The 27,784-nt window shown below is 35.7% G+C and overlaps 3 protein-coding genes across 6 annotated transcripts; all 3 read right to left on the reverse strand.

Annotated features, from left to right (window-relative positions):
• Positions 1-1,825: 1,825 nt before the first annotated feature.
• LOC138137007 (uncharacterized) lies at positions 1,826-3,266 on the reverse strand. The gene is made up of 5 exons (XM_069056311.1): positions 2,994-3,266; positions 2,448-2,944; positions 2,344-2,398; positions 1,934-2,092; positions 1,826-1,873 (listed from the first exon to the last, which is right to left on the reverse strand). Exons 1-5 carry the CDS (start codon positions 3,195-3,197, stop codon positions 1,826-1,828), a joined length of 963 nt encoding a protein of 320 aa, XP_068912412.1. The 5' UTR covers positions 3,198-3,266.
• Positions 3,267-20,398: 17,132 nt separating this feature from the next.
• LOC138136492 (angiotensin-converting enzyme-like) lies at positions 20,399-24,829 on the reverse strand. Of its 3 annotated transcripts, none has more exons than XM_069055688.1 (10): positions 24,713-24,829; positions 22,527-22,734; positions 21,891-22,479; positions 21,746-21,843; positions 21,401-21,695; positions 21,227-21,351; positions 20,962-21,179; positions 20,768-20,908; positions 20,542-20,717; positions 20,399-20,493 (listed from the first exon to the last, which is right to left on the reverse strand). In XM_069055688.1, the coding sequence occupies exons 2-10, from the start codon at positions 22,731-22,733 to the stop codon at positions 20,456-20,458; spliced, it is 1,887 nt and encodes a 628-aa protein (XP_068911789.1). In that variant the 5' UTR covers position 22,734; positions 24,713-24,829; the 3' UTR covers positions 20,399-20,455. The 3 variants fall into 3 exon arrangements, with proteins under 3 accessions (XP_068911789.1, XP_068911788.1, XP_068911787.1); XM_069055687.1 differs by lacking the exon at positions 24,713-24,829 and adding an exon at positions 24,374-24,690; XM_069055686.1 differs by lacking the exon at positions 24,713-24,829 and adding an exon at positions 24,086-24,215.
• A 66-nt stretch (positions 24,830-24,895) lies between these two features.
• LOC138136493 (angiotensin-converting enzyme-like) lies at positions 24,896-27,372 on the reverse strand. Of its 2 annotated transcripts, none has more exons than XM_069055690.1 (10): positions 27,283-27,372; positions 27,028-27,213; positions 26,382-26,970; positions 26,232-26,329; positions 25,882-26,176; positions 25,711-25,835; positions 25,443-25,660; positions 25,255-25,395; positions 25,028-25,203; positions 24,896-24,980 (listed from the first exon to the last, which is right to left on the reverse strand). In XM_069055690.1, exons 2-10 carry the CDS (start codon positions 27,211-27,213, stop codon positions 24,949-24,951), a joined length of 1,860 nt encoding a protein of 619 aa, XP_068911791.1. In that variant the 5' UTR covers positions 27,283-27,372; the 3' UTR covers positions 24,896-24,948. The 2 variants fall into 2 exon arrangements, with proteins under 2 accessions (XP_068911791.1, XP_068911790.1); XM_069055689.1 differs by having other exon boundaries at positions 27,274-27,372.
• Between the last annotated feature and the right edge of the window lie 412 nt (positions 27,373-27,784).

Genomic DNA, 27,784 nt, shown 5'->3' on the forward strand with positions numbered 1-27,784 from the left:
CGTGGCCGTGAGTAGAGAGTGACTCAAAAATACTGGCAACTTCGAAAATATCTTGGTGCATGTAGCGTAAGTTGTACACAACGAACGCCAACAAAGTGCACATCAGAGGAACCAGAACAAATTGCAGGATGTAAGTCTTGAAGGTTTTGTGGCTCGGCAAGTAACCACTCAGCTTGAAAGCTGTAGAGACGTAACTGAAATAGTTGATATTTTTGTTCGACATTTTTGAACCATCTGGAGACATTTTTCTTCGAATTTCCTTTTATCTGCAAGTGCTTTCGTCCCACCGCTATACTTTTTTTTAATTAAGAGATAATTGATGGGTTTGATATCGATGAAAAGAGAATAATTACTACGTCCAGGATACGTCGCCATAAGAAGGATAAATAATTGAAACATTTCTTTCTCGAAGAATGCGAATTGTAAATTCTTCTATTTAAAGACAAGAATAATTAATAACTTGTAGGAGCAATTGGAAACTAAGTTGCATTATCAATACATATTTTATGGAGTCGATATATGGAACAGGTGCAGTTTTAATTTTTAATGGCAAAAAGGAATAAGTGATAGATTAGATTAAATATTCTTTGATTCGTTTCTGAAATAAAATTCTGAAATAATTTGTTCACAAATCTGCCGTACACGATGAAAAGAGATGTCCTTAGATTGTAAATGTGTTGGATTCTCTCATGGGCTATGACCTTGGAAATATTTTTGCGAAGGCGGAGCGATAAACCAGTGTAAAATCTGTAAATGAAAACTGAAAACGTCGACTACTTTACATCCAAATAGACGAGAAAGAGACAACACTAACCTAATGAATGACGATGTTTTCCGGTCGGTTTGTAGCGCCTACTTGAGACCAATATTCGTCGTTTGCGTAGATATGACTCATAGCCCATGAGAAAATCCAACACCTCTACCTTGTGGTATCCGTCTGTTAACCAGTTTCAAATTAAGCTGACGTTCTTGAATAACACTGCCATTAAAATATTGTTGCAAAAAATATTGTTCCCATGATTAAAAGACCTGGTCTTTGCTTAGCACATTTTATTTCTTCAAAATTGCAGAAAGTAGACACTGTAGACAGTATTTGTGTACAATTATTGTGAAGGACTAACCAAGAATAAGGAATTTTAACATTTTAAAAAAGAAACATCTTATGATTCGCGAACCGGGTGTTCATTTAAATTTCCCGTCAAAGTTGGCGTTGAAGAATCGATTGTGAACGCACCACTCGTCAGTGTGCAACAATGAAAACAGTGAGGGTAGATTTAAGCAGCTGATCCGTGATCCGTAATCCGTGGCGCGTTCACAATCGACTCTTCAACGCCAACTTGGACGAAAAACTTAATAAACATCCGATATGAACAAATTCTCTAAACATTGAACTTGTTAAAATAACGATTTTGGTTGCAACTTACGTGATTTATTGATCTATTTGTTGATTCTAGTGCAAATGTACAAGATCTAAAAGTAGTAGTTTATTTAACAAGTTCCTGTGTAAATTGGGCTTTTTTTGGCATGAGGTGGGCAGTTTAAAACGCGAGTGAAACGAGCGTTTTAAAGGCCCAAGAGTGCAGGAATCTCCAAGTGTAGATGATTTTGTTCTATTCTTGCACATACCTGTGATATAAAAATATACAAATTTTCCATCTCTACAGAAATGGTTTTCAATCAAAAAAACATTTCTAAAACTACATCTAAAAAACTGTAACGATGAGAATTCCAACACTTTTCATATTTTTTTGAGTAACTCAATTTAGGAATTTCAATCACAAATGTAGATTAAAAAAATACATACATGTTGTCGCTTCTTATTAAATTACAGCTGTTGCAATAGCGTTGAGATTGAAAATGCTGTACGAAATATCTGAAAAGTACAGCTACATTAGCAAAACTTGTGATTTTATTGAATGAGTCTTACACTTACTTGAAGAAAAGTGTTTCTGTTGACGGAAATCAACCCAGCACCGGTGAGTTGAACAGGTTGTTGAGCCTTCATCAACATAAAAAGGATATGTCTTGGAATTTTCTTGTCGCTGCTGTTGTACCAGTCAAGGTCGTATAAAGCGTCTGATAAAGTCGCAGCCTAAAAATTATTTCCTGCAAATAGATTTAAAGAAAATGTGTGCATGAAATTACTTCTGCCTCAAGATTGGAGACAGCTAAAAAGGCAAATGCACATTGAAGGATGACCCCAATCATATAAATAAATGAAACAATCAGTTCTGATGCAGATGTTGATCTGAAAGTAAAGAAGAATAATGAAGGAAAGTAAACATTCCGTGCAACTTACTCATTTAACACGCAGAACAAAATGCAAAGTGCTTCGATGCATACCAAATACTCGAAAAGAAAAAAATCAGAATATATCGTTTTCAGTTTTTCGTGTACTCTACAATTGAGTAATAAATGAAAATGTTAGCAATAGTGGTAATTCTTACCTTAAAAGAAACAGATGATAGATGGAGTAATTTTTGAGTTTGTCCAAACATACTTTTTCTTGTTCTGCAGAAGGATTTGCACCAATTCTGATTGCTTGCAAACTCTTCTTCAACAGTAAAAATTGTATTTCCAATTCGTTGCACAAGAAAAAAAGTGTACCGTCGAAAACAATGAGTAAAAAGGGAACGTTTGATAAGCAAACGATTTGAGAAACGTAAATCATCACCTTGACGTAATGATTATTCCCAGGAATCCAACTCTCTTGGGGCAAATCCGTGTGTTCAAAAACAAGAGGAGACAAAAACAAATAGCTCAACACACCAACGCAAATTACAAACAGGCACTTGATCAACAACAGCCGAACTGTCATTTTCTTTCGGAAATACTCGCCCAAATTTTTACCGAATAAGTCGTAATCCCAAAAATGTGCCACACACTTTAGTAACTGTTCTATTTCCGAGGAATACCAAATCATGCTCAATTGTCTGACCAGAGCCTAAAATAGGATTGTAAAGAAGGGATTGTGCAATAATTTCGTTCAGTACGTGGCTATGGGTGCAGAAAGCAATGCATGCTCTGGAGATTTCGAAAATGTCATGGTGCAAGTACTGAAAATTGCACACTACCAAAAACACCAATATGCTCGTTGCTAGAGGTAAGATGTAATTGTGAAGTGAAATCTGAGTTGGACTGAGGCCAATCCTTTGGAATGTGTTGTACACCAAATCTAAATAGATAATCTGCGACATCTTTAAGTAGACTGTGATCCCGTTGGATTCTTCTTTTTATAGTCAATGAGAAGCGCATGCCTGAGGGTATGTTCCCCTTCTACAAGTCTCTATCTGGCACCCTACTTATTTGTTTTCTTATTTTGGGATGATTTGGTTTTTGGATGGTTATACGAGAATAAGTAAGATTAAGTAAAGGGTTGAAAAGTATATTTAATAAATTTTTACTATTATAAATGTTTACATTAAATCGATTAGTGCATTAACATTTTCTCTGGAAAGAACTGTAATTATTAATGGTAGAAAAAGTTTTATCGAGGGAGCTTTAAATTGTAGGTTGATCACTATATAATTGAGTGCAACTGTAGTTCAATTACATATCTAGTGTCGTATCATTAGAGGCAAACTTTTAAAAGGAAAAAATTGAAACACATTTTTAAATTATTACCTTGGATGGTGTAATGTCCTTCACTTATACAACAATATTCGTTTACTTTATTAGAATGCTACAATTTGAGATAGCAAAAAAACAAAGGAGTAAGTATGAAATTATAAAATAAGATTGGTGCCCAGGTAGATGTCAAAAACAAAAATAGCAGGGGTGGTAGAGTTAAAAAAAAACATTATGTAAAAATGGAGTGGTCGAAACGTGAAAGAAAAATAATTAAATTTGAAAATGTCTATTTCCCTTACACATTAAACTGAGGCTAGTGAAAAAGTTTGTTAAGGTAATAAACCGAAACAGCAATGGATTTTTATGTTTGAAAAAAAAAATTCCTAGAGTTACTGACGCTAAAATGAAGGTGGGGATTTTTGGATATCTTCAGATAGAGAACTGATGAAAGATAAAACATTCAGGAGGCAAAAAATATCGAGATGTTTAACATACTGAACTCATACAAAGCTTTCGAATGTAAAATGTCCCTAAAAATCCACATCCTGGATCCCCATTTGGATTTCCTTCCTAAGAATCTGGACACCGTCAGCGACGAACACGACGAGAGATTTCGCCAGTTTAGCTTGACGTTCTTCAAGCAAAATATATTGGATGATTCAAAATGGTTGTGGATTAGTATGACAACTATGTACAAAAATTGATGTGGCAAGTCTGTAGGTAGGATAGAGTTAACATTTCTTTGACAGTTCATAGTCGCGCAATTTTGAAAATTGTCAAGTCAAGTCGATTACAAATTAATTTGATAGCTCTTTAGCAACACATAAGTACAGTCGCGAGCAATAAATTTTGGTCGTCAAGGTCATTCTTTGACGCAATCGAAAATGCTCCATTGTAAAACAGTCATAACCTATCATCATGTTGTATGACATTAATTGTCATTTTGTTCTCATTTTTTTGACACTTTGTTGACATGGGCATAATCAGGCAGGGAAATTTTTTAAATTTGTGACAATCTAACCAAATTTTGAAATGACATTGACGACCAAAATTTATTGCTCGCGACAGTACATATTATATTTAAAATTATCTAAATTTATTATTGAAATGATGAGTCACGATTTTGTAAGTGAATATTTTAATTGTTTGAAGATCTACTATCAAAATGAATGTTATTCCATATAAAGTCCGTTTTTTTTATAATCAATTGTCAAAATTCGAAACGGTGAATTTTATAAATCACGTTTGGAACATTGACTTTTGAAATTGTCACCCATTGTCACATTTGACAATTTAAATATGTAACCCGCCAAAAGTTTGTTATAATTTTGTTGCAGTGGGAAAATTATAAAATACCTATGGCTTCACGTAAGAAAGGCACAAAACAACCACTGTTGGAACGTGAGAAATTTGCAATAGTTAAAGTGCGTCTATCGATATTTTGAAAGGACTTTTTAAACACTAGTTAACATTTTGGGTCGTTTATGATGGTCTCATTACTAGGGGATTATTTACCTACCCTGTAACAAAAACTCTCGATGGTACCTGCGGATTATTGAGGATCGGTTACTCACCACTTTTACGACAATCTGTTTGTTTTGTCTTTGATTTCGTTCATTTTTCTTTCATCGTTGACACACGTGTCTCAAACTCACAAACATGTGAGCATTAGCAATCATGACTTCGAACGGAGCACACGTGTTTCCCGTCATGTCCGATCTAAATTGTTTATACTGCCGTAATAAGGCAGTAAAGGGTCCCAAATGTATAAAGTGTGATAGGGTGTTTCATCCTAAATGTGTCGAACGGCTTAACGACGTGAAAGTGATTAGCAGTGATGAAGTTCTATGTTGTGAAGGTAGTGATATGCAAGTGAAGGAAAGTGTGGATTTCAATGCCAGATCTATTATTGAATTTCTGCAAAGTGATCGATTCAGGTACACAATTTCAGGCATAGTGGAAGCGCAAGTATCTGCCCTTAAAGATGAAATTCGTCAGCTAAAGATACAAGTTGAACACCTTAAATCCACTAATCTGGATTTAATAAAAATGTGTACAAAAAAACAAGATCTTATCCAGCCGCTTCAAGTCCCGATGGAACATTACCAAATATCTGCAAGACCACAAGAAACATCTAATCGAAAGATTCGAGTGGTAAAAAGTGCTGATAAGCCGCAAGATAAGCCAAATAAAACACCGGTCAATAACATTCTGAAGCCCCAATACTTACACAGCGAGTCAACAATTAATCGTAAGTTGGAGGACGATAATTCCAATTGGGTGGAGGGAGTATGGAAGGAAAGAGATAATCGGCATTCACAAACATTGGAAGATGGAAGTTCCGATTGGACGGATGTTGTACGAAAGAAACGAAATTACCAAAATACCCAAACAGTAAGGGGTAAGGCAAAATCGTTGAATCTTAGTGCGGCACCGAGAAAAATTTATATTTACGCTGGTAATTTCGAATTAAACACAGAGGAGAAGGCGATTTTGGAACATTTGCAAACTACTTTTCCCCATAAGCAGTTCCAAGTTGAAAGGCTACCCAGGCGCGAAAATGCTAAAAGTGTCGCCTTTAAGGTGACAGCCGATTACGACCTACTTCAACAAATGAACAACGATGAGATATGGCCCGAAGGAGTATTAATTAAGCGTTTCATTTTTTTTCGAAACAAGAACACGGAGCAAATAAAAGCGCAATAAAAAATCTGCATCATCGCTCAGGCAAGAATATAAAATCCATTAAAGTATTTTATCAAAATCCTCGTGGACTCCGAACTAAATTGAATGACTGTTACTTGTCGTGTTTGAGTGAAAACTTTGATGTGATTGTTCTGGTCGAAACATGGCTTCATGGTGGTATTTCTGATGCTGAAGTGCTGGATGACAGGTATGTGGTATATCGAAACGACAGAAATGTGAACAACAGTGGGAAAAGTATTGGCGGTGGTGTCTTAATTGCTGTTAAGAAATTTCTCACCTCCAATCGTTTGAGTGATTCCAACTCCTCCTTAGAAGATGTTTGGATTTCGCTACAGTGCTGTGACAATTCTTTTGTTTTTGGTGCAATCTATCTTCCGCCGGACGCCACAACTGTTAGTTATGCGAAACATGTCCAGGTTGTCAAAAATTTATTATATAATAATCGTCGCAGTACGTTTTTCATTCTAGGCGACTATAATTTGCCAAATGTGAAATGGATTAATGATAGTGATACTAATTTTTTGATATATACTAACGCCAATTCTGATAAGGACATCATAATCTGTGACAGTCTGTATTCCTGTGATTTCTGTCAATTTAATACTATAACTAATTGTAATGGTAATATCCTTGACTTGTGCTTCTCTAACTATGACTATATTAAGATTGAAAATTGTAATGAATTTAGCAAGACTGATGTGTTTCATCCACCGTTCATGTTTGAAATAAGTGTTGATAATGTTTTTGTTGAAGATATTTGTGACACTTTTTATGATTATTCTAATGCCGATTATGATGAAATCAACATACTCTTGTCTAATGTGAACTGGAACACCTTTGATTCCTGCAGTGACATTAATGAAGCTGTGAGCCTTTTTTATAATTATTTACACTTTGTCTGTGGTCTTTTTGTTCCTGTGAAGAGAAAATGTAAGAGCTCATTTCCTCCGTGGTTCGATCATGAGGTTCGTGGATTAATTCGCCGGAAGTCAACCTTGCATCGTCGCTATAAAATCAGTCACAACGCGAATGATTATGCTGCATTTGCTACAGTCAGAACACAATGCAAAGAAGCCCTGAAGAAATCATACAAAGATTACATAAAACGCACTGAAAATTTTATTACATCTGATCCGAAAAAATTTTGGAAATATATAAACGAACATACCAAATGTAACGAAATACCGAATCTCATGATCTATCACAATAACCCTGTATGTGGTAATGAGAATATTGTTAATACCTTTGCGGAACATTTTTCTTCTGTTTATGATGATATCGTCACCACACAACCTGCTTCTGCTTGTGACAATCCTGTCGGTTTGAGCGTTGATTTCAAAAACTTTGACTTTACTTCAGATAGTGTCTTTTATGAACTAACTCATCTCGACTGTAATAAAGGTGCTGGGCCAGATGGGCTGCCTCCAATTTTTTACAGAAATTGCTGTACATCGCTTACTGATCCTTTGTGGCGTATTTTTAAGTATTCACTCAACTCAGGTGTTTTTCCGAACTGCTGGAAATCAGCTCTTGTCACTCCAGTGTTTAAATCTGGCTCTAAACAAAACTTCGAGAATTACCGACCCATCAGTATTCTATCAGTTCCCGCCAAGATCTTTGAAAAGCTAGTTGCCAAACACTTGTCCGCTTCCTTCAAAACTGTTATCAGTCCATCACAGCATGGGTTTTTCGCTAATAGATCTACGGTAACCAATCATTTTGCCTTTGTTAATAATGTCTTTGAAGCATTTGAGGGCGGTTTTGATGTGCATTGCATTTATACTGATTTTTGCAAAGCATTTGACACTGTTAATCACAAGATCCTTTTGAATAAATTATACACGTACGGAGTACGCGATCCGTTCCTATCTTGGACATCTACCTACATTTCCAATCGAACTCAGCATGTTGTCCTTAAGGGTGTGAGGTCGTCTGCATACTGTAGCACGTCTGGAGTACCGCAGGGCTCTATTATCGGGCCATTATTATTCATAATCTTCATCAATGACATCACTGATAGTCTGACCTCGGCATCGCTGCTGTACGCGGACGATCTAAAAATCTATAAAATCATCAAAACGCAGCTGGATGTATTTGATCTTCAGCAGGATGTCAGAAGAATTGAAAACTGGTGCGCACGCAATGGTATGAAACTCAATGTTTGCAAATGCAAGGCAATGTGTTTCAGCAGGAAAACTGTGCCCTCCGTTCCTTATTATTCATTGGAAGGGGAGCAGCTGGAAATTATCAATGCCATCAAAGACCTGGGTCTTTTTTTCGATTCCAATTTATCGTTTCATGAACATTACGACTTCTTGATCTCTAGGGGAAGAAAAATGCTGGGATGTTTAAAAAGATGGACAGTGGATTTTAAGAACACCAGAGCGATTATAATATTATATAATTCCTTGGTCCGCTCAATATTAGAATACAATTGTGTTATCTGGTCACCTTTTTACGGTACTCACATTTCACGTATCGAGTCGGTACAGAACAATTTCTTGAAGTATTTGAAATATAAGCTGAGAACTCAAAATATCAATTTTGATGATTTGCACTCTGTAGCCGCTTACATGTCTTTGCCCTCACTTAAAACCAGAAGGGATTGTCACAAGCTGTGTTTTCTACATAAAATAATTAACTATAATATTGATTCTTCTGATGCTCTGCTTCGTATCGGCTTTAATGTTCCTTTATGTAACCTCAGACACCCGAATTTGTTTCATGTTTACTGCCATAAACACAATTACTCCTACAATTCACCCTTGAATAGTGCCCTTCGCCTGGCCAACCTTTACTGTAACGAGTTAGACTTCTGTGGAGTCTCGACAAATAAGTTCAAGAGTGACTGTAGGAGACTTCTATGCAAGTGATGCATCTTGTTCCCACTTTTTGTTCTTGCTAATGCTCCATGTGTGTTTTCTTGTAATTGCTTTCTTGGCGTGAATAAACTATTAAACATTAAACATTGTTATGTGCAACATAACCTCAATACATAATGATCTAGGGGAAATCTAGGGTGAAACTGAGATAGAACTGGACCAAATGTCAATGATTTTTAATGTACAGTTTGGTCTTTTTCGGCATTTTGACACTGACAATTGATTATAAAAAAAAAAATTGTTGTTACGTTGCAAGCCTACGTCTCCTTTCCTAGTAATTTTTACATTATCGTGTTTTATTCGTGATAGAGCGATTTGACGTCTTTAATTTTGAATGTTAGTTTGACGTGTGAAATAAAGTCACAGATTTTTTAATAAAATTCTATTCCTGGATGATTTTACCATGGGGAAAAGAAAAAAGGTTAATTTTAAAATTGCGTTAACCTTCCACAACTGACGTAATGGTGGTAATGTGACGAAACCCGCATGCTAATACGGACTCAAGAAAAAATAGCTTCAGTTCGAAAATTAATTAGTTAGAATCCTCTAATATTTAATGTATTGTATGTATTAACATGATTACAATCTATTTACGACCTTTATTGAGCAGTTTTAACAATACAACGTTATTTTAAAGGTAATATGTACATCGAAAAAACTTAAATTAGAAAAAAATCATTAAAAATCAAAATACACCTTTCTTTTGTGGTATGCAATTGTAACAATAAATTCTTTAAACGTCACAACCACAATCAAAATGTATAAGTGTCTCTGAATAACTGAAATTTTATTGCCAAATTTGTTCCATCATTTAGATGCATTCCTTACTTCCATCCAATGAAAGAAACTTCATACAATTTCCTATTGGGTTCATTTTTTATAACTTATTCTGGTTCCTCATCACTCATCAATCATCATGTTAGTCGCAGAAGGTTAAGTAAATGTAGTCATTAAGGGTGTTTTCACTTAATCAACAACGCAAGCAGAAAAATACAACACCAGTAGGTAGGAGCATTGTATGTTCCTAATCCTATCATACCGATTAACAACTTACACTATTTTTAGTGCAAATGATAACAAAATGGATGTATTATTACCTATTGTTATCCTCTAAAAAGCTTAATAACAATATTTGAAAAATGACTGTTTCTTTGCTGACAGCGAATAACATAACCTCTACAGTCTACGAATGACTTGGTTACTTTATCAGCCCGTATTGGTGACATACACAGCTAAAGCATTTTTGAACCAAAAATCACACTGCCACAATATTGAATTATTTGACCTTGACTAGGAAAATCCAACGTGAATGGACTTTAGGTAGGTATATTATGACGTAAGCATGCTCTAAGAAGTGACTTCCACTCCTAAGGGGACAAAGGGGTAAAATGTATTTTCACAAATTCTTTTAAATTGATTTGGACAGTGTATCGCTTGATGACGAGACTTTTATTACCTTGTAGCACGAAAACAACTAATGCCATTATACAGACTGTCTACAAAAGAATGTGAGAGTGCAGAGGGCTTTGGAATTTGAGTTTGCCAACCTCTTTAAATTCAGTCATTACTAATTGCAAATTGTCAAATATTCACAACATGTCAACTTCACCTCAGTTCCGCTTTCAAAGTCCTGCTTTGTTGTTTCTTGCGTTCCTCGTCTATTAAGAAAAGCATCTTTCAAAGCTATAGATAATTTCCGGTGTGTTACAAAGGTATTGGGCCGTATCACAACACCCTTATTAAACTTAATCATGACTCTAATTACGATGGTGACGAATTCATCTCTTTCTGGCAGGTTATTATAATAATCTATATCGTTTTGACTACTTTAATCACGACTCTAGTTATCGGCAACTTTAATAACGGTGTCGTGATATTGTCTTTATCTGTTTTTATATTGAAAATGAGCATAATTTTATAACCTCGCCAATATTTTAGAAGTGATTGCTTAAATGGTCTTCACACTTGAACAAAATAAGTTCCGTGTCATGTCTTATTACCGCAACGATGTTAAAAGAAACGGAGAATGGACGTACATTGTTCAAACTTGCAAAGAAGAATTTTTAGCCAACTACCTGGATCAAAATGTTTTAGAAAAGTCCCTCGCAGCTCACATACATCGAATTGTTAATTGTTTTGTTACTACCGGTAGTGTTGAAAAGGAGGAATCGTCAGGTCGTCCAAGGCGAAGGAAAATGAATTTGAAAATATACGCGATTAATTAGAAGCACATCTGAGAACATCCCTTACTAGACTGTCTTTCCAAACTGGTATACCTTGCAGTATACACTGCGTTTTTTATTTCGCCGAACATACAATGTAAAATTTCTATGTTCAGTTCTAAAATGGACAAGTCAATTCATTTGAAATGGGCAACCAAATTTACAGATCCATGAATCCTATGTTCAGTAAAATAAAAAACTCACGGTATGTCATAAAATTGTTAGAGGAGAACTTGCATTTGCATCCATACAAAGAAACAACTGTACAAGAGCACCTACCTAATGATCCTGAAAACTGCATAAATTATTGTAATTGGTTTCAAAATAATCTGTTCACCTGACTTAACTCCCTTAGACGTTTCTGTGTTCGGCTACTTGAAAAATGAAGTGTATAAACGACAAATGAAAAATTTTTAAATGAGTTAATAGAAGTGATTACCAACTGTTGTTGTAACATCAATGAACAGATGTTACAAAATATGTATGTATTTTTGAAAACAAGAAAGTGAAAGTGAGAAGATGTTCAGAGGAAAATGGAGGACACTTCGAGACATTTTTAAAATTTTCATTGTTACTTTTTTAACTGAATCACTGATGTTATTTACCTCCTTCTTAAGTGTTTAATAAATGTGTTTAAATATGTACGTAATTTGTTGAGAGTGTTGAGACCTATCAATAATGATTTTCATTAATTTATTTTCATTTAATTTTTTTTGTGAAGTATTAATTTTGTCAAGCTAGGCAATTGGCAACCAGTAAAACCAATTCGTTTTGAGGGTTGCATATCGTAGATCAGACTAATATTTGATTTCTAGTGAAAGAGTCGGCAAACTTTCAAAGCCTGTTTCCATCCCACAATCATTTATAGACACTCTGTACGACACAATGCATTTCGTGGTCATCGGAATTCAGTTAACAAATTATTAAAAACTTAATGTCCGATTTAATCGACTTTTCACAATATGAACATATCGAAAATTTCATAAATATTCTGTGTAATAGTTTCATTTTATGGAACACGAAGTTAAATACTCGTTAAATTATCATTAATGTAAATAAAATCCACTAACTATAAAACAAAGAACAGTCGATAGTCGATGGTAGGTCACAGCAAATGCCAGTAGTGCTCCATATTACTAGTGAGGTGTACAAGTTGGAATTGAGTCCCCCAAGAAGATAATTCCCAAAGACAGAAACTTACATTTCAAATTTTCGCGAACCGATCACACATATGTGACCTTAAAGAAAATCTACATCGATTTTTCCTACAACAAATTCACGAAGTTCTACAACAACTTTTGTTTGGCTTTTCATGCATTTCTTTGGTTAATTCAGATTAATTTCATAGTCAACAACTTTACCGTTGATTTGATTGGCAAATACAGCTGCACGATGATGTTGTCATTTTATGTAAGTAACTAAAATAACTTAGAATTGAATGTAAAAATTCACTAATCATTTATTTAGGCTCAAGTAACGATGGTATATGCCATAATTCTTGAACCTAAACTTTTGGAACTGATAAATAAGTGTGAAAACAGCTTTTGGTCAGAATACAGCGCCGGTGTCGAAGCACGACAAAAAATTGTTACTAAATCGAAAATATTTTTGAAAATTAATTTTGTTTTCCTTATTACTTGGCTAATTTTGTCTGTAATGATGTTACCAACATTTGGTGATCACAAAGAATGGGTTCTTGTTTCGATAATTTTTGAGAAACATTTTGGAACTTGGGCGATAATTCTTGATTGGATTTATTTTTCGACCATGCCGTTTGTGCTATTTTCGTCAATTCGGTTGACCGGGGCTTTGTTCTACGCAACACTAATGTTCCACGTGCAGATGTTTCTCATTAACGAACATATTTTGCAAATTTCTGACAATTGTGAGGGTTCAAATGGTCAAGCATCTTTTCACTGTACAATATCTCAGAAATTGCGTTTTTGTATCGACCATCACGTTTGCATGAAAAGGTAAAAGCAAAATGTAATTCCTTCCGTTTTAACGACGTTTTTGCAGCATAATAAAGATGCTTCTTCGAATGGTTCGTCTGGCGATGGCAGTATTTGTGATCCTGGGTGCTCTGTGTACTACTTCGATGATATTTTTCTTTTTTAACGTAAGTTTTTCGTCATGTCAGAAGAATTTTCTAACAGTAGATATTTAAAATTTCGAATCATTCGTTTTAGAATGAAGGAAACATGAGCACCATTTTGATAGTTCGTTCGGTTTTAATGATCACTTTGAACATCCAGATTGTTTCCATCTTCTGTGTGACAGGACAAATGCTTCTGAATGAGGCAAGTTTCAACAGAAGAAACCAATTACCGCATATTTACCCATTAATATTTCAGACTACTAAAATTTTTGATATTTTATCATTTTGTTCGTGGTACGAATGGAATGCAGGAAATAAACAGATTCTTTTAATTTTTTTGTCAAATAGTCTAAAACCCTTTGGATTTACCTTCGCTGGAGTCACTTTAGACTGCAAATTTGCACTTTCCGTAAGTTGAAAACGAGATAAAATAATTATGTCTAAAGAATATTTACAGATATTTCGTACGGGATTCAGTTATGCTCTCATTCTTTATCAATTAGAAAACAACTAATTCCAAACAAATATTACTGGCAATCCGTATTATACATATTCAGGGTCATTATAAATGATTGTCCTATTGCAGTTGGCGTTGAAAACAAAAATTTTGGATGTGCCGCCAGCCTCGCAACGTTAGACAAACTAGTAGACAGATTTACACTACCGCCGGTAGCGCCACCTATCGGCGATACTAGTCCCACTCATGTTATGAAGCTTGCGGCACATTCAACTACGTTACCAACGCCTACTGCGATGGGACAATCATTTATAATGAATAACCCTGTATTATAAAGTAAATAATGTGTATAGACTAACTGTCTAAGTGTAATGTACAATTGCACCTCCTCATCTGATGTACCTCATTTAAAAATATTTTTTTAAATAAATTTTGTAATAAATATTTAAAATAAATACGCAAGCATGAAATGTGCTTCAAGTACACAACGGTGAGGAAGGTAGATTTTTCACACTTCTGAAATTATTGTTAGACAATCGTATAGAATTCCATGTAAAAATTTGTATTTTACACAAATTCACTGTTACGCAAATATTCTTAACTTGTACACAAATTATTGATAACTTGCATCAAATAAATCGGTAACATTATATTGCAGTTTTTACTTTTCGAAATAGTATATGTATTATGATACAGGTTTATAAGGAAGCCTTTAAAGCACTCGTGACGGGTTTAAAAGACCACGTAAGTGCTTTAAAGACCCTTATACACGTGTATCATACCCCATTTTTCATAATAAACTTAAAGTCGGCTTTATCTTAACGTGACTTTAATGGATTGTTTCAACAATATGTTTCTATGGTAAATGGTAAACTTTAATGTTAAAGTAACTTTAGGCTGATTATGAAATTGGGAGTTAGTGTCAAGAACCGAGTTTATGAGTCAGGTATAATAAATAGTATATTATTCAACGAGTTCGTGTGTAAATTGGGCTCTTTATTGCATGAGTGGCCCACGAGTGCCATAAAGAGCCCAATTTACACACAAACGAGTTGAATACGACATTTTTTTGTTCGGCGAGCCCCTTAAAGGCTCCAAATAGCTTAAAATCTTTAAAATTAGTTTGACGTTTCGTTTTGACAAGTTGTGACATTTATCAAAATCAGTTTACACAGGAGAAAATTCTAAGCAATTTTACAATAAAAATGTTGAACTTTTGTTAAATTATATTTCTCAAATCTTCAAGGAGAAATAGTCGCAATTCCACATAACTCAGCTTCACATATTGAATGTAATAAAGGATCCAGAGATTATCATGACACTGGTAGTGGCAGCAATTGCGTAGTATAGACTTTTTTGATGGTTTCGTTCAATAAACGCTTTCAACATAGATACTTTGATGAAATAAAACTAGAAAAATTCTGTTTTGTCCAACATCACAGCTAAGGAATTCTTCCAATAGAAGTCCATTCGTTGATAATAATCCTGCAAATGCAGCTTACGAACAAATGGTTATTGAAAAATTTACTTCTAGTCCAAGAGTTATTAGCTTCTTTATTATCAAATACTTTCGTTTTAATCAACCTGTAATTGCTGATATAAAAGCTTTGTTAAAAAAATTCTGTCAAAAAATAAAATGATGAACATTTTTTGAGCTGCAATTTTTTTTAATTGTTTTTAGTCTTCTACGTTGTTCCACAACCTCATAGGTAAAATTTCGGCACATTTTAAAAATACACCCTGTATATCATACATATTGTATAAATCGTACACCAATGCGGTTTCCTTGTTTTAAAGCATATAAAGCATAAATTATAAGCGATTCAAAATGATTGTGGCCAAGTATGGCAACTATGTACGAAAATTTATGTGGCAACTGTGTGGGTAGGGTAGAGGTGACATTTCTTTTACAGTTCATAGGCGTGCAATTTTGAAAGTTGTCAAATCAATGTGCAATGGAATTAAAAAAATCAAATGCACGCTTATGAAATGTCATACACATATTAACTCTACCCCATTCACATAGTTGCCACATACATTTTCTTACATAGTTGCCATACATGGCCACAATTATTTTGAATCACCCAATATTTCCTATAGGTTACTTCGCATTGGTGTACATTTTTTCAGTACACGGCATGTTTTTGATCTCGACAATCGTCTCGATCAAAAATCCCATGCCTAATAGGGGAAAAAAATTACATTTCCTAACTTATTGCACAAATAGCTATTTTAACATGTATTTGTGAAAAAAAAAATCTGGCATCTTCATCATTTTTCAAAGATTTTGTTTACAAGTCCAAAATATTGCAGATTTCTTAATTAATGCTAGACGTAGAATCATGCAGTTTTGCGTTTGATTCGTAACAATTAATTCTACCGGGTGATCAAGAAGGACTGTTTAAGTTGGCAATACAATTAAGAACATTTTTTTATTCGGCTATTTACAACACTGCAACCGGATATATTTTGTGGGTTTATTTGACAGATATCTGACATAGCATTAATAACGACAAAATGGTAGGTTATGAGAGTAAAAATTAATGGCAAAAAGAAATCAAACTTGGAATTCGGAATAATAATCTAATAATTAACTAAAGGAAATTCTCGAAGTGGTCCCCATTTGGCTCTAAACATAAATTAACTCTTCTCTCAAACGATTCACCGGCATGTTTAATTTAATTTGAAATGTCAAATTTGACTTGTTACTGATGCGGCTGTCAGTGTGAAGCCGTCAACAACCGGAAGATACTCTAGTTGTACCATTTAAAAATAAAATTCAGCATTACCAACTTAAACAGTCCTTCTTGATCACCCCGTATAATTTCTTATTTCAAGTGGAAGTAAATTTTGACGCCTCTGCCATTTTTTCTGCAAAACACATATTTACATTTTTCTGGTGTACTGCTAGAGATAGATTCGTCCAGTTTTCGGTATTCGATTCTTCACAGTCCAAAGCTAGACAAAACAGTTTCCATACTTGACCTGACTCAGACGGTAATACAGTTGTCGCCTTTAAGAGCAAGATCAAATCCCGGCGCATCCACCACTTTCGCCACGCGCAATATATTTGTAATTTTTCACCTAATATTAGAAACAGAAAAATGCAACTTCTTGCATGCAATGCGTCACTATTAAGTCTGCAAAATGCGGCTTCTGTGTTTAATCCAGTTCAAGCAACGACGGAGCTATTATTATTTTTGTGGAGACGAGAACACAATTAATTATAACTGGAAAACTGGAAAAATGCCATGTTTCAGTATTTCGATTTACATGAAATGTCCTTTTCTTCTGAGTGAACCAAAAATGTAATTTTCATGATGTTGACGCCAAAATACACTAAGTGAGTTGGAACAGTTGTCAGAAATATTTACACGTTGCTCCATATACTATGGGAGCAATGCATAAATTGGCAATTAACAGCTGAAATATAAACTACGTCAATTTGTAAACGTGGGGTCAGGTCAGTAACCTTTTGAACAATAAAGATGGCGTAAAACGTGACGTTGATTTTTCATGCACTTACAAATTCATTTAATTAATTGGCGAAATTGATGAACATAAATTTCAGATTTTTTTTTTGTATTCAATTTTATACATCTATGTAGTCACTTTTATTTAATTTTGTGATATCATGTTAGTTTTTCAAAAACTGTAATCCTTAGATCTTTTTTATTGCTTTATTGTGCTCTATTTCATTTTCAAATCCTTCTACTTCTAACTTTTTATGTGTTATTGATTGGCAGCAACACATTCTTGATGATGGCACTGATGAATTAACAAAACAAATCGTTTTTATTGAAGTGAAACTTTTTATGGGAGGGTCTTGAAATTCTGATCGGCAACCTTTTTGTGTGACGAAAAGTGGTGGGGGTAAACACTATGCGGTCGACGAGAATGCATTTAGCGCGTAGCCAAAGCATTGGCACAGCTGCGCTGGCGCGTGAACAGAAATTGCGGCGGCCCCAGATGTCAGGTTCAATGTTCAAACGTGCAAAATAGCAAAATAATAGTTCTTTTCGATATAAGGACGCTGTCACATTATTTTTCAGGTCAGGTCAGGTGTAGTCGGCGTTTTAATTTTCAATATTTAAAATCCGCGCTTAAAGAGTTAGGGGCGGAGCGTGCTTTGGCCACGCGCTAAATGCATTCTCGAGTGGGTCGAGTGGGAGCAGTGTCTCGCACAACGGTTGCGCCAATAGTTCCATCTCACTTAAATGTAAGTTAATCTGTTTGACACGATACAAACATCCCTTAAAATTGTGTATACTTCTGTCTTTGTCACACTCACGGCAATTATCGATAATGTCCTCTCTTTAATTTGGAGTCTTAAAAATGAACAATGAGTTACGCATTTCGATATTGTTTAGTGTTATCGTTGTTTATAATTTATTTTCTTCATTAAAATATACAATTTTGTTGTGAATATGCTATTTAAAAGTGATTGATTAATAATTACAATGTTTCCCTGTAATACAAAAGTTTCACTTCTATCGTGCGTCTTTACGACACATTCTGTTTTTTTTTTATTAGTTGGGAATGTGTCAATATTTACGACAGATTTTATAGCAATGATCTAACGTGAAAATATTATTTCATAATTTTTATTTACAAATATATCAAAAAATGAATGTTCATTTAGACACGTGTACAACTCACAAAAGCAATTTCTATGTTAAACATGGACTGAAAATTTTACAATACCGGAACTGTGCTGATCAAATAATTGATATCCATGAGCTGATCGTTTTCCAAGTGAATTTTAAATATTTGAAGAGGTCACTGCTGTTTGCTTCGCCTTCAACACGCTACTTCATTTCTAGAACTCTTCTACGAGTTTGCACGTAATAATTTTTTAATAATCATTAAAATTAAATGATCATGATTGTTTTCAATCGCGTATGATTTTAAACTAGTTCATCACACAATTTAATTTAAAATAATAATTTTGTAAAATATTTTATCAAACACCTGCCACTTAAGTAGAGTCATAATTGTTCTCGCTTCAGACCAGTGAAGAGTTCTATAAGTCACGCGTGTGTGTTATAAGCTTATAAGTGTCGTAACTCACGTGTAAATTATTTACATACCGTCGTCTATAAGTCACCCGTATGTTATAACTCATAACTCACGTGTGAATTATGACTGCAATTGTACATTTATGTATTTGCAATAATTGTTCTAGCTGTTGGATAAAATTTTGTATGCCATTCGTGTGTTATGTTCAATAAGTCACTGAAGACTTATAGCCAGCATAACACACTCGTACAGTCGCGATCAATACATTTCGGACACTAGTCTCATCGTGCTGTCATACATTCTAAAACGACCTTTATGTATTAATAACCTTAAATTTGATTGTGTCAATTTTGAAAATGTGAATGTCAGATTTACCCACAAAACATTCAAGAATCAGACAAATGGAATAGAACGAGGTTTTAATTAATAAAAAATAAATAAATAAAAACCATAAACTTAATATTTTGTCATCGCTCATATTGACAAATTGTAGATAAATTTGACAACAATTTCATCATTCATGTGTGACAATTTCAATAAAGCATGATTTAGAGTAATTTTTTTTTATGTGACAGAAAAATGATGTCCAAAATTTAATGATCGCAATAGTACCATAAATAACTATTTTTGTTCGACACTGTCAGAATTTGAGAATTTTCTCTTGTGTCATTTTGATAAACATCACAACTTGTCAAAACGAAACGTCAAGCTAATTTTAAAGATTTTAAGCGATTTGGAGCCTTAAGGGGTTCGTCGAACAAAAATAGTTATTTATGCAACAAGTGAGTAAAGTAATACTTTTTTTTATGAGAAGTAAAAAGCCGAGTAAAAAAAAGATACTCTACTAACGAGTTGCATACAAAAATTTTTTGACGCCCGTAAGTTTAGATAACAATTTTTTCGACACTCAAAATTTGAAAATTTTCTCCTGTGTGAACCCGAGGACCTTTAAAACGCTCGTTTTACTCACGTTTTAAATTGGCCCACTCATGCCAAAAACATCCCAATTTATATACGAACTCGTTAAAAAAACTACTAACTATGAATGAAAAATTTTATAATTGCGTTAAAAAATGGTACGCTAGGGCACTTTTTTTAACGCAAAAGCGTGCAAAAATGAACCGCTATGGCACTTTTTTTAATGCTTCTTGACCGACTCAAAAATCACATATTTTATGAACGCAAACGAATGAAAAAACTTGCACTTTTTTTGACGGACGTTAAAAAAACCTTGTGTTTAACTCGTTCGTGTGTAAATTGGGCCTTTCTTGGCACTCGTGGGGGTTTAAAACCCTCGTTTCACTCGCGTTTAAAAATGGCCCACTTGTAAGACAAAAGGCCCAATTTACACACGAACTCATTAAATAAATAACTAATTATACGCCCGCTGGTACTTTTAGGATAAGTAACTAGGCAATAACATTTGAGATTCTCCTCCACTAAAACTCGTTCAAACATTTATTTGTCAAACGTAAGTACTAACAATTATATTAATTAAATCTTATTCTGGTTTAGCCTTGTCCTTCGTATTGACGCACCCTAAAACACAACCTGTAAGTTTCTTATTACACAACAATCAAGTCGTACCTTTGGTTGACTTCTCCCATCCAATAAAAACTTTGTTTTTCTTATTTTCCTGTTCCAGCCACTTGTGCAACGGTTTAAAGTACTCCAATAAAGCACTTGCATCCATGGTTCTTTGACCAGTGAGAACCTCAATCGCATCGGGCCAAGGTCTCGACGAACCTAACTGAAGCATTTTCCTGAAAACGTCAGATTAAATCATCGTATTACATCATCTGGTCTGTCTCACTTAAGAGCATTTCCTGCTTCAGTGTTTTGATAAATGTCACATTCGTGCAGAGGCTTGGAAGGATCATTTGCATCATATTGTCCAGCCTTCTCGCAAACAGCTCTGTGGAACTGGAACTGAATGACGAAACTCACAAAATACCTAAAAAAGAATTGCGCAAAATTCGAAAACCTAATTAAGTACCAGACAAATACCTAATGTATGGTACGCTAGCGATGATGTGATATTTAGCCGCAGGGTCAAAGTCTTGATCGGTTCTGTTGACAGGTGGTTCTACTCCTTGGTACTTCTCCCTCAGCTCCCACCACTTGCAGTTGTACTCATCTGGTGTGATTTTCCCCTCGAACACGTCCCACCTCCACAGGTCCATCAAGTACCCGAACGGCAGGAACACGATTTTGTCAAGTCCAATCTGAAAAATTGACTCACTTGATAGTTTCACAAGAATCGGAAACACACCTGGAACAGATTGTTCAAGACGTTTTCAGGATCGTCGCTTTCGGATTTGAGGAGGCCAATCTTGCGGAGATGCTTGCGTGATTCCACAGACAACGAGATCAAATCGCCGACGGCTTCGTGAAAACCTGAAAAAAGAATCTGAAGAGGAGATTCTCTGGAAGACAAAATTGGTACCGCTGTTGGCGCCACGTCTGAATTTGACTGGTTGGTTCTTGTACTGGATGAAGTACTCCACGTGACCCATCTCGTGGTGAGCTGTTGTAAAGTGTTCCATTGTGATTGCAGTGCACTGTTTGATTCTGAAATCCTTGCGGTCGTAGAAGTCCCAAGCGGAGGCGTGACAGACCATCTCCCTGTCTTTAGGTTTTTCCAAAATTGAACGCTCCCAGAATGTCTGGGGCATCTCTGTCAAATTGATTGACTTGAAGAAGTCTTCAGCCGTTCTGAAAATTTTGTCCACTGTGTAGTTCTAGAACCAGAGGGATTAAAACAAACCACCAAATTCTCTTGAGTACTGACTTGCGCTCGTAGTTCCGCTGTCAAATCCACTTCCTCTTTGTCAGGATATGGTAGATTAAATTGGGCCACGTTTCGCCACCTCTGAGCCCACATGTTTCCTAAAAACTCCAATTACTTTCTACTCGCACTCCTCCAAAGATCTTACCTAAGAGATGAGCCGGAATTGGTCCTTTCTCCGAGACCACATCTCCGTACTTCTTCTTCAACTGGAACCTCACGTAAGCATGGATCTGCAAGTAGAGCGGCTTCAACTGTTCCCACAACGACTCGATTTGTTGTCTGAACTGGGGATCTTCGTAACCATCCAACCAACTCTCCGCTGTGTTTGTAAAATTGTTCAAACGCGCCGCCTCGTTGGACAAATCCACGTACTCTTCAAACAACAGTCTGCAGTGGGGCCCCACAGCGTTCCTCCACTCCACCCAAACATGTTTCAACTCTTCCGGATTGCGAGAGTTCGCAAGAGTTTGAGTCAACTCGGGTTCTAGAGCTAGATCGCACGTGGAGTTGTTGTCGAAGGCGCAGATCTTCGCCGTTGAGTAGATTTTTTCCATCTCGCTGGTGATTTTGTTCAGTCGGTTTAGTTTCTCTTCGGGGAGGGCGTCCGAGCCCAGTTTGGAGTACTTCTTGAACTGGCGCTTGAGGTCGTAGTCTGAGAACGTGTTCCAGTTGAATTTGATCACTTCCAGCCAGTTTTCCTTCCGCTCTTTGGCCACCTCCGCACTCACCGCTAACTGAACAGACGTTTTCAACACAGTTTGGTGATTTTCAACAGACGTACCTGATGCTGCAGATTTGCGTCGGTGATGTTTGAAGCGTAGGCCCAATGGGCCAGAGTCAATCTATTGTTTTGTTCTTCTGTTTTCTTGTTTAGGAGTTGGATGAAGTCTCGCGCTCTTAGTTCTTCCTCTTCTATCTCTGGATTCGTGGTAAATCCAGTGCGACAGCATAGCAGCACCAGAAGTAACAGTGTTGTGGTACCCCTCATCCTATCATTGTTGGAAAATTTTTGAGAGGATTTAAGCGTTAAGGAAAAAATGTTTTGGTGCTTTCTTGCAAAACTGTTACATGGTTCTGGTTCATCATCATATCATATAACTAGATACCTAATCATTTCATAATTAACATTTCTCCAGACGGAATAAATTTATCAATTAGCAATACGATAAGATACAAAATAAAATGATAAAAATTAACTCCAAGTTTTAAAACACAGATTGTTACTGTTTTATCGATACTGTTTTGCATAAACAACTTTTGACATAAATTACAGGTTGCTAATTACACGAGCACCTTGAAAAGATTTTTAGCACAAATTCTGCTAAAAATAAAAATTGTTTATCTTACCTAAAACATGAAATGACACAAAAATTTGGATTTGTTTTTTTTTAAATTTATGGAATTAAATTCTACGTCAAAACGTGTCAATTATGTCAAAAAATATAAAAATTAGTTTGACATTGTAATTTTTTCCTTCAACATAAGCCAGGTTACAACGTATTTATACAGGGTGTTTCTGAAATAGGTGCATTAATTTTAACTGGTAATAGAACTCGTCAAAAGGAACAACTTTTCTATCTACCATTTTGCCGAAAAACGATATTTAATTCCAAAAAAAAATTGGAGAGATTTTTCACTAAAATAGCCCTACGCCACTAAATACTGCAATGGCTAATTGAGATCAGCGCTAATATGAAAAAAACCTCCATTTTCATCCAGAAAACGTGTTTTAACGCAGAAATCGAAATTCAAAGAAATCTACCCGTATAGCAAAAAATTCACTTCGTAAGAATCTGGTTGTTTCAGGTTTTTAGGTAGCTTAGTTTTGGAGATATGAACGGTTTTAGGAAAATCTTTCCGACTTTTTTAAGCCGTTACCCAACGTTTTTTGCCAAAATAGCAGAGAGAAAAGTTGTTCCTTTTGATGAGTTCTATTACCAGTTAAAATTAATGCACCTATTTCAGAAACACCCTTTATAAAAAAATGTTTATAATTTGAAATTATTCTATTTTTATAATTTCCAAGCAAAATTAGACAATCTTTTCATTGAAGCGGAAATGTTTAGCAAGCAATAATATTTATTTCACCAAGAGTGTTAACTAGTACACAATTATGCTGACAAATAACTAATAATCAGCTCAAGCATTTCATGCTTTAGTATTACGATTTATCCTCATTGTTTATTGAGAATGTTATAAATAATCGGCAAAGAGATTAGCAAAAAATTCCTTTCACTACAACTTTAATTTTTAAATGAAATTTTTGCATTAAAACTACAAAAACCGCAAGACTAATTCAAGGTTTTGCTTTACACAAAGTATTAAAAAGGAATTGCTTACATAACATGCATTAAAAAATCTTTATCCCTCGCCATGGTTGACGACACAAGAAGATAAAACTAATAACCTGGTGCGCAACAATTTTATCAAGTTGTGAACCAAAACAGGTCTTTCGAAGAACACAAATTCGAAATAAAAATATTGGACAAGATTTATTTAGGCGTAATTGGCAATAATAAAAAAATGTTATGAGAGTTAGAACAATTATCACTTAGGTGTTAGTTTGCAAGTTGAAAAGCTGAATGCAAGATTAAAAATGAAAAGTGCAAATTTTGGAAGTAGACTTACGTTGACGTAGCTTCTTACTGAGCCGACTGTGAATCACGCTGTTGTTGTCTTCAGTTTTATAACAAGATCTAGTGCTCACCAACCGTCAAGACCGGTTAGGATGGCCAACGACCGCAACCCAACAACAAACTAATCACATTTCACTCTTTGCACAACTATTAGCAAACTAAACAAAACTGGTACCGCCTAGTAAAAATCGAGTACCGCAAAGATCGCCGATTTCATAACAGCGACATTGGTGTCATGAGTTTATCAGTGGTTTGTTTTGAGGCCAATTACTCTAGTGAGACGAAGGACGTACTCTAAACGCAATTATAGATTTTATGTGTTGGAGCAAACCTGGGTCAAGTTGACGTCGGACTGGTCCGTTCTGGTGGATGGACTGGTTTGTGGTACTCGAGTACTACTCGTACTGCGACACTCTGCCGTGCCAGACACTCCGCAAATTGAAGTCACCTTGATTGAAGGTGCAAATTAATTCTGCTAAACGCAGAGTGGACATAAAAAATAAATACTACATGATTCAGAGCAAGATAACTAATGTTTTATTTGTTCTCAAATGCATGCGACGGTACTCATTTGGACTTCGTTTTGGTCTTGGTGCACACTGTAAGATAAAAATAAGATTCGGGAGTGTCATCGGTCACGTTTCACCTTTCGTTGACTTTTCCCATCCAATAAAAGCTCCAGTCTTTTTATTCTCCGCCTCGAGCCAATTTTGCAGTGGTTTAAAATATTCCAGCAGAGCAGTACCATCCATGTGTCTTTGACCGGTGAGGACTTCAAAAGCATCAGGCCAAGGTCTCGACGAACCCATCTGAAGCATCTTTCTACAAAAATAAGACAATCAAATGGAGTCCCATTTCAAGGTACTGAGCTACTTGAGAGCATTTCCTGCTTCGGTACTGCGATAAATATCGCACTCGTGCAACGGTTTGGTTGGGTCGTTGCGGACAAATTGTCCAGCTTTTTCACAAAGGGCTTGGTGGAATTGGAATTGGATCACAATACTTACAAAATATCTGAAATTGTGAATGTTAGAGTTGACCAAAACTCTCGATGGTAGTACCTCAAGTAAGGAATGCTCGCAACGGTGTGAAATTTCGCGGCAGGATCAAAATCTTCTTCGCTCCTCTCTACTGGAGGCTCAACTCCTTGATATTGCTCCCTCAACTCCCACCACTTACAATTGTAGTTGTCTGGAGTTGTCTTTCCTTTGAATACGTCCCTTCTCCACAAATCCATCAAATAGGTGAACGGAAGCATTACAATTTTGTCCAATCCCATCTACAAAAATAGTACTAACTAAATGTTTTATTAACAAGGGAGCACCGAACCGAAAACAATGTGTTCATAGTACTTTCGGGATCGTCGTCCTGGGATGTCAGAAGTCCAATCTTGCGCAAATGCTTACGGGATTGGACTGACAGCGAGATCAAATCTCCCACAGCTTCGTGGAAACCTAGAACGCGATTTGTAGATTTGTTTGAGACTATACTGAGTCGTACCGTTGTTAGCGCCTTTTCGATAAGTGATGGGTTGGTCCTTGTACTGGATGTAGTACTCCACGTGTCCCATTTCATGATGGGCCGTTACGAAATTCTGAATTGTAGTTTCGGTACACTGTTTAATGCGGAAGTCTTTACGGTTACCGAAGTCCCAAGCTGAGGCGTGACAAACAATTTGTCTGTCGGCAGGTTTTTTCAAAATCGAATTCTTCCAGAAGCTTTCAGGCAGTGCCGTTAGATTAATTGATTTAAAAAAATCTTCAGCCGTTTTGAAAATTTTCAAATAGGTGTAGTTCTAGTGGAAAAGTAATGTGAATAAGAGATACTTGTGGATTTTTTCATCTACATACCTGTTTCTTTAGTTCTTCGGTTAAATCTTCATCTCGTTTGTCGGGAAAAGGTAAAATGAATTTCGCCAAGTTCCGCCACGATTGGCTCCACATGTTTCCTAAAACATGACGTCCATCTCTAGACCAGTTCGAATCTTGTCAAGTACTCACCTAAGAGATGGGCAGGAATAGGACCCTTTTCTGTCACCAGATCTCCATATGTTTTGCGTAGATGAGTCCTCACGTAAGCATGAATCTGCAAATAGAGAGGTCTCAACTGCTTCCAAAGTTCTTCAACTTTGTCCATAATCTTGGAGTCCTCGTAACTGTGCAACCATTGGTCACTGGTGTCCGTGAAGTTACCTAAACGAGCAGCTTCGTTGCCAAGCTCCACATACTCCGAGAACAAATTCTTGCAATGTGGCCCCACAGCATTGCGCCATTCGACCCACACGTGTTTCAGTTGATCGGGATTTCGTGAGTTTGCCAGTATATTGACCAGATCTGGTTCTAGAGCCAAATCGCACTTGGTTGGATCGTCGAAAGCACAAATTTTTGACGTGGAATAGATTTTTGTCATCTCGCTAACAATTGTGTTGTATCTCTTGATTTTATCTTTAGGTAGAGATCCAAGGCCCAGATGGGAATTTTTTTCAAACTGTCTTTTAAGGTCGTAGTCTTGGAAAGATTGCCAGTCGAACTTCATCAGTTCTTGCCAGTCCTGTTTTTCCTCTTCACTGAGTTTGGAGGTTACTGTTATCTGCCAAGATTTTTTCAGATTAGTAAAAGTTACACAAGGGTTTGAGGACTGTAGTACCACTTGCTGTAAGTTGGAGTCTGTGATGTTAGAATCGTAACCCCATTTTGCCATTTTTAATCTGTAGGTTCTATCTTCACCTCTTTTGTTTAGTCCATCTAGAAATTTTTTAGCTCTTGCCTCTTCGGCACTCAGACTGGCACAATTGTGCACAAAGAGTATTGTCAGATAAAATGCAGGATTCATCTAAAATAAATATGCTTAAAAATTAATTTGTATGAATATATCAAAAAGTAAAGAAAAAACCTCATTTACAATAAACCCTATAACAAGCCTACAAAGCACTTGTCAACAAATTCAAAGTTAATGCAAACTATTTTGCACGGGGACAAAGAAGTGTATTATTTGTTTAAAACAAAAATTGGTCTGCAGCAGCAGTAACTTTCTCATAAAGATCTGACAAGCGTTAAATTGGATATGGTTTTATAATAAACATATAATAATTTTTCTTTATGGCTTCTGTAGAGATAAGAATACCGTAATTACTTTTTGCAATCGAAAACGAACTTACAACAATATGTAGAGACGGTGGATAATCGTTTATTAAAAAAAAAAAGACGAAAATCAAAGCGTTAAATGTTAGTAATTTATCTAAATGAGATTGGGTTTTTATGTGCAATAAATGAAGTGTAAAGAAAACTGTTGTTTACCTACGTAATAGTTATTTATTTAACGAGTTCGTGTGTAATTTGGGCTTTTTTTTGGCATGAGTGGGCCAGTTTAAAACTCGAGTGAAACGAAAGTTTCAAACGTCCAC

Source organism: Tenebrio molitor, chromosome 8 (genome assembly GCF_963966145.1).
Source record: "Tenebrio molitor chromosome 8, icTenMoli1.1, whole genome shotgun sequence".
In the NCBI taxonomy this organism is placed as follows: Eukaryota; Metazoa; Arthropoda; class Insecta; order Coleoptera; family Tenebrionidae; genus Tenebrio; species Tenebrio molitor.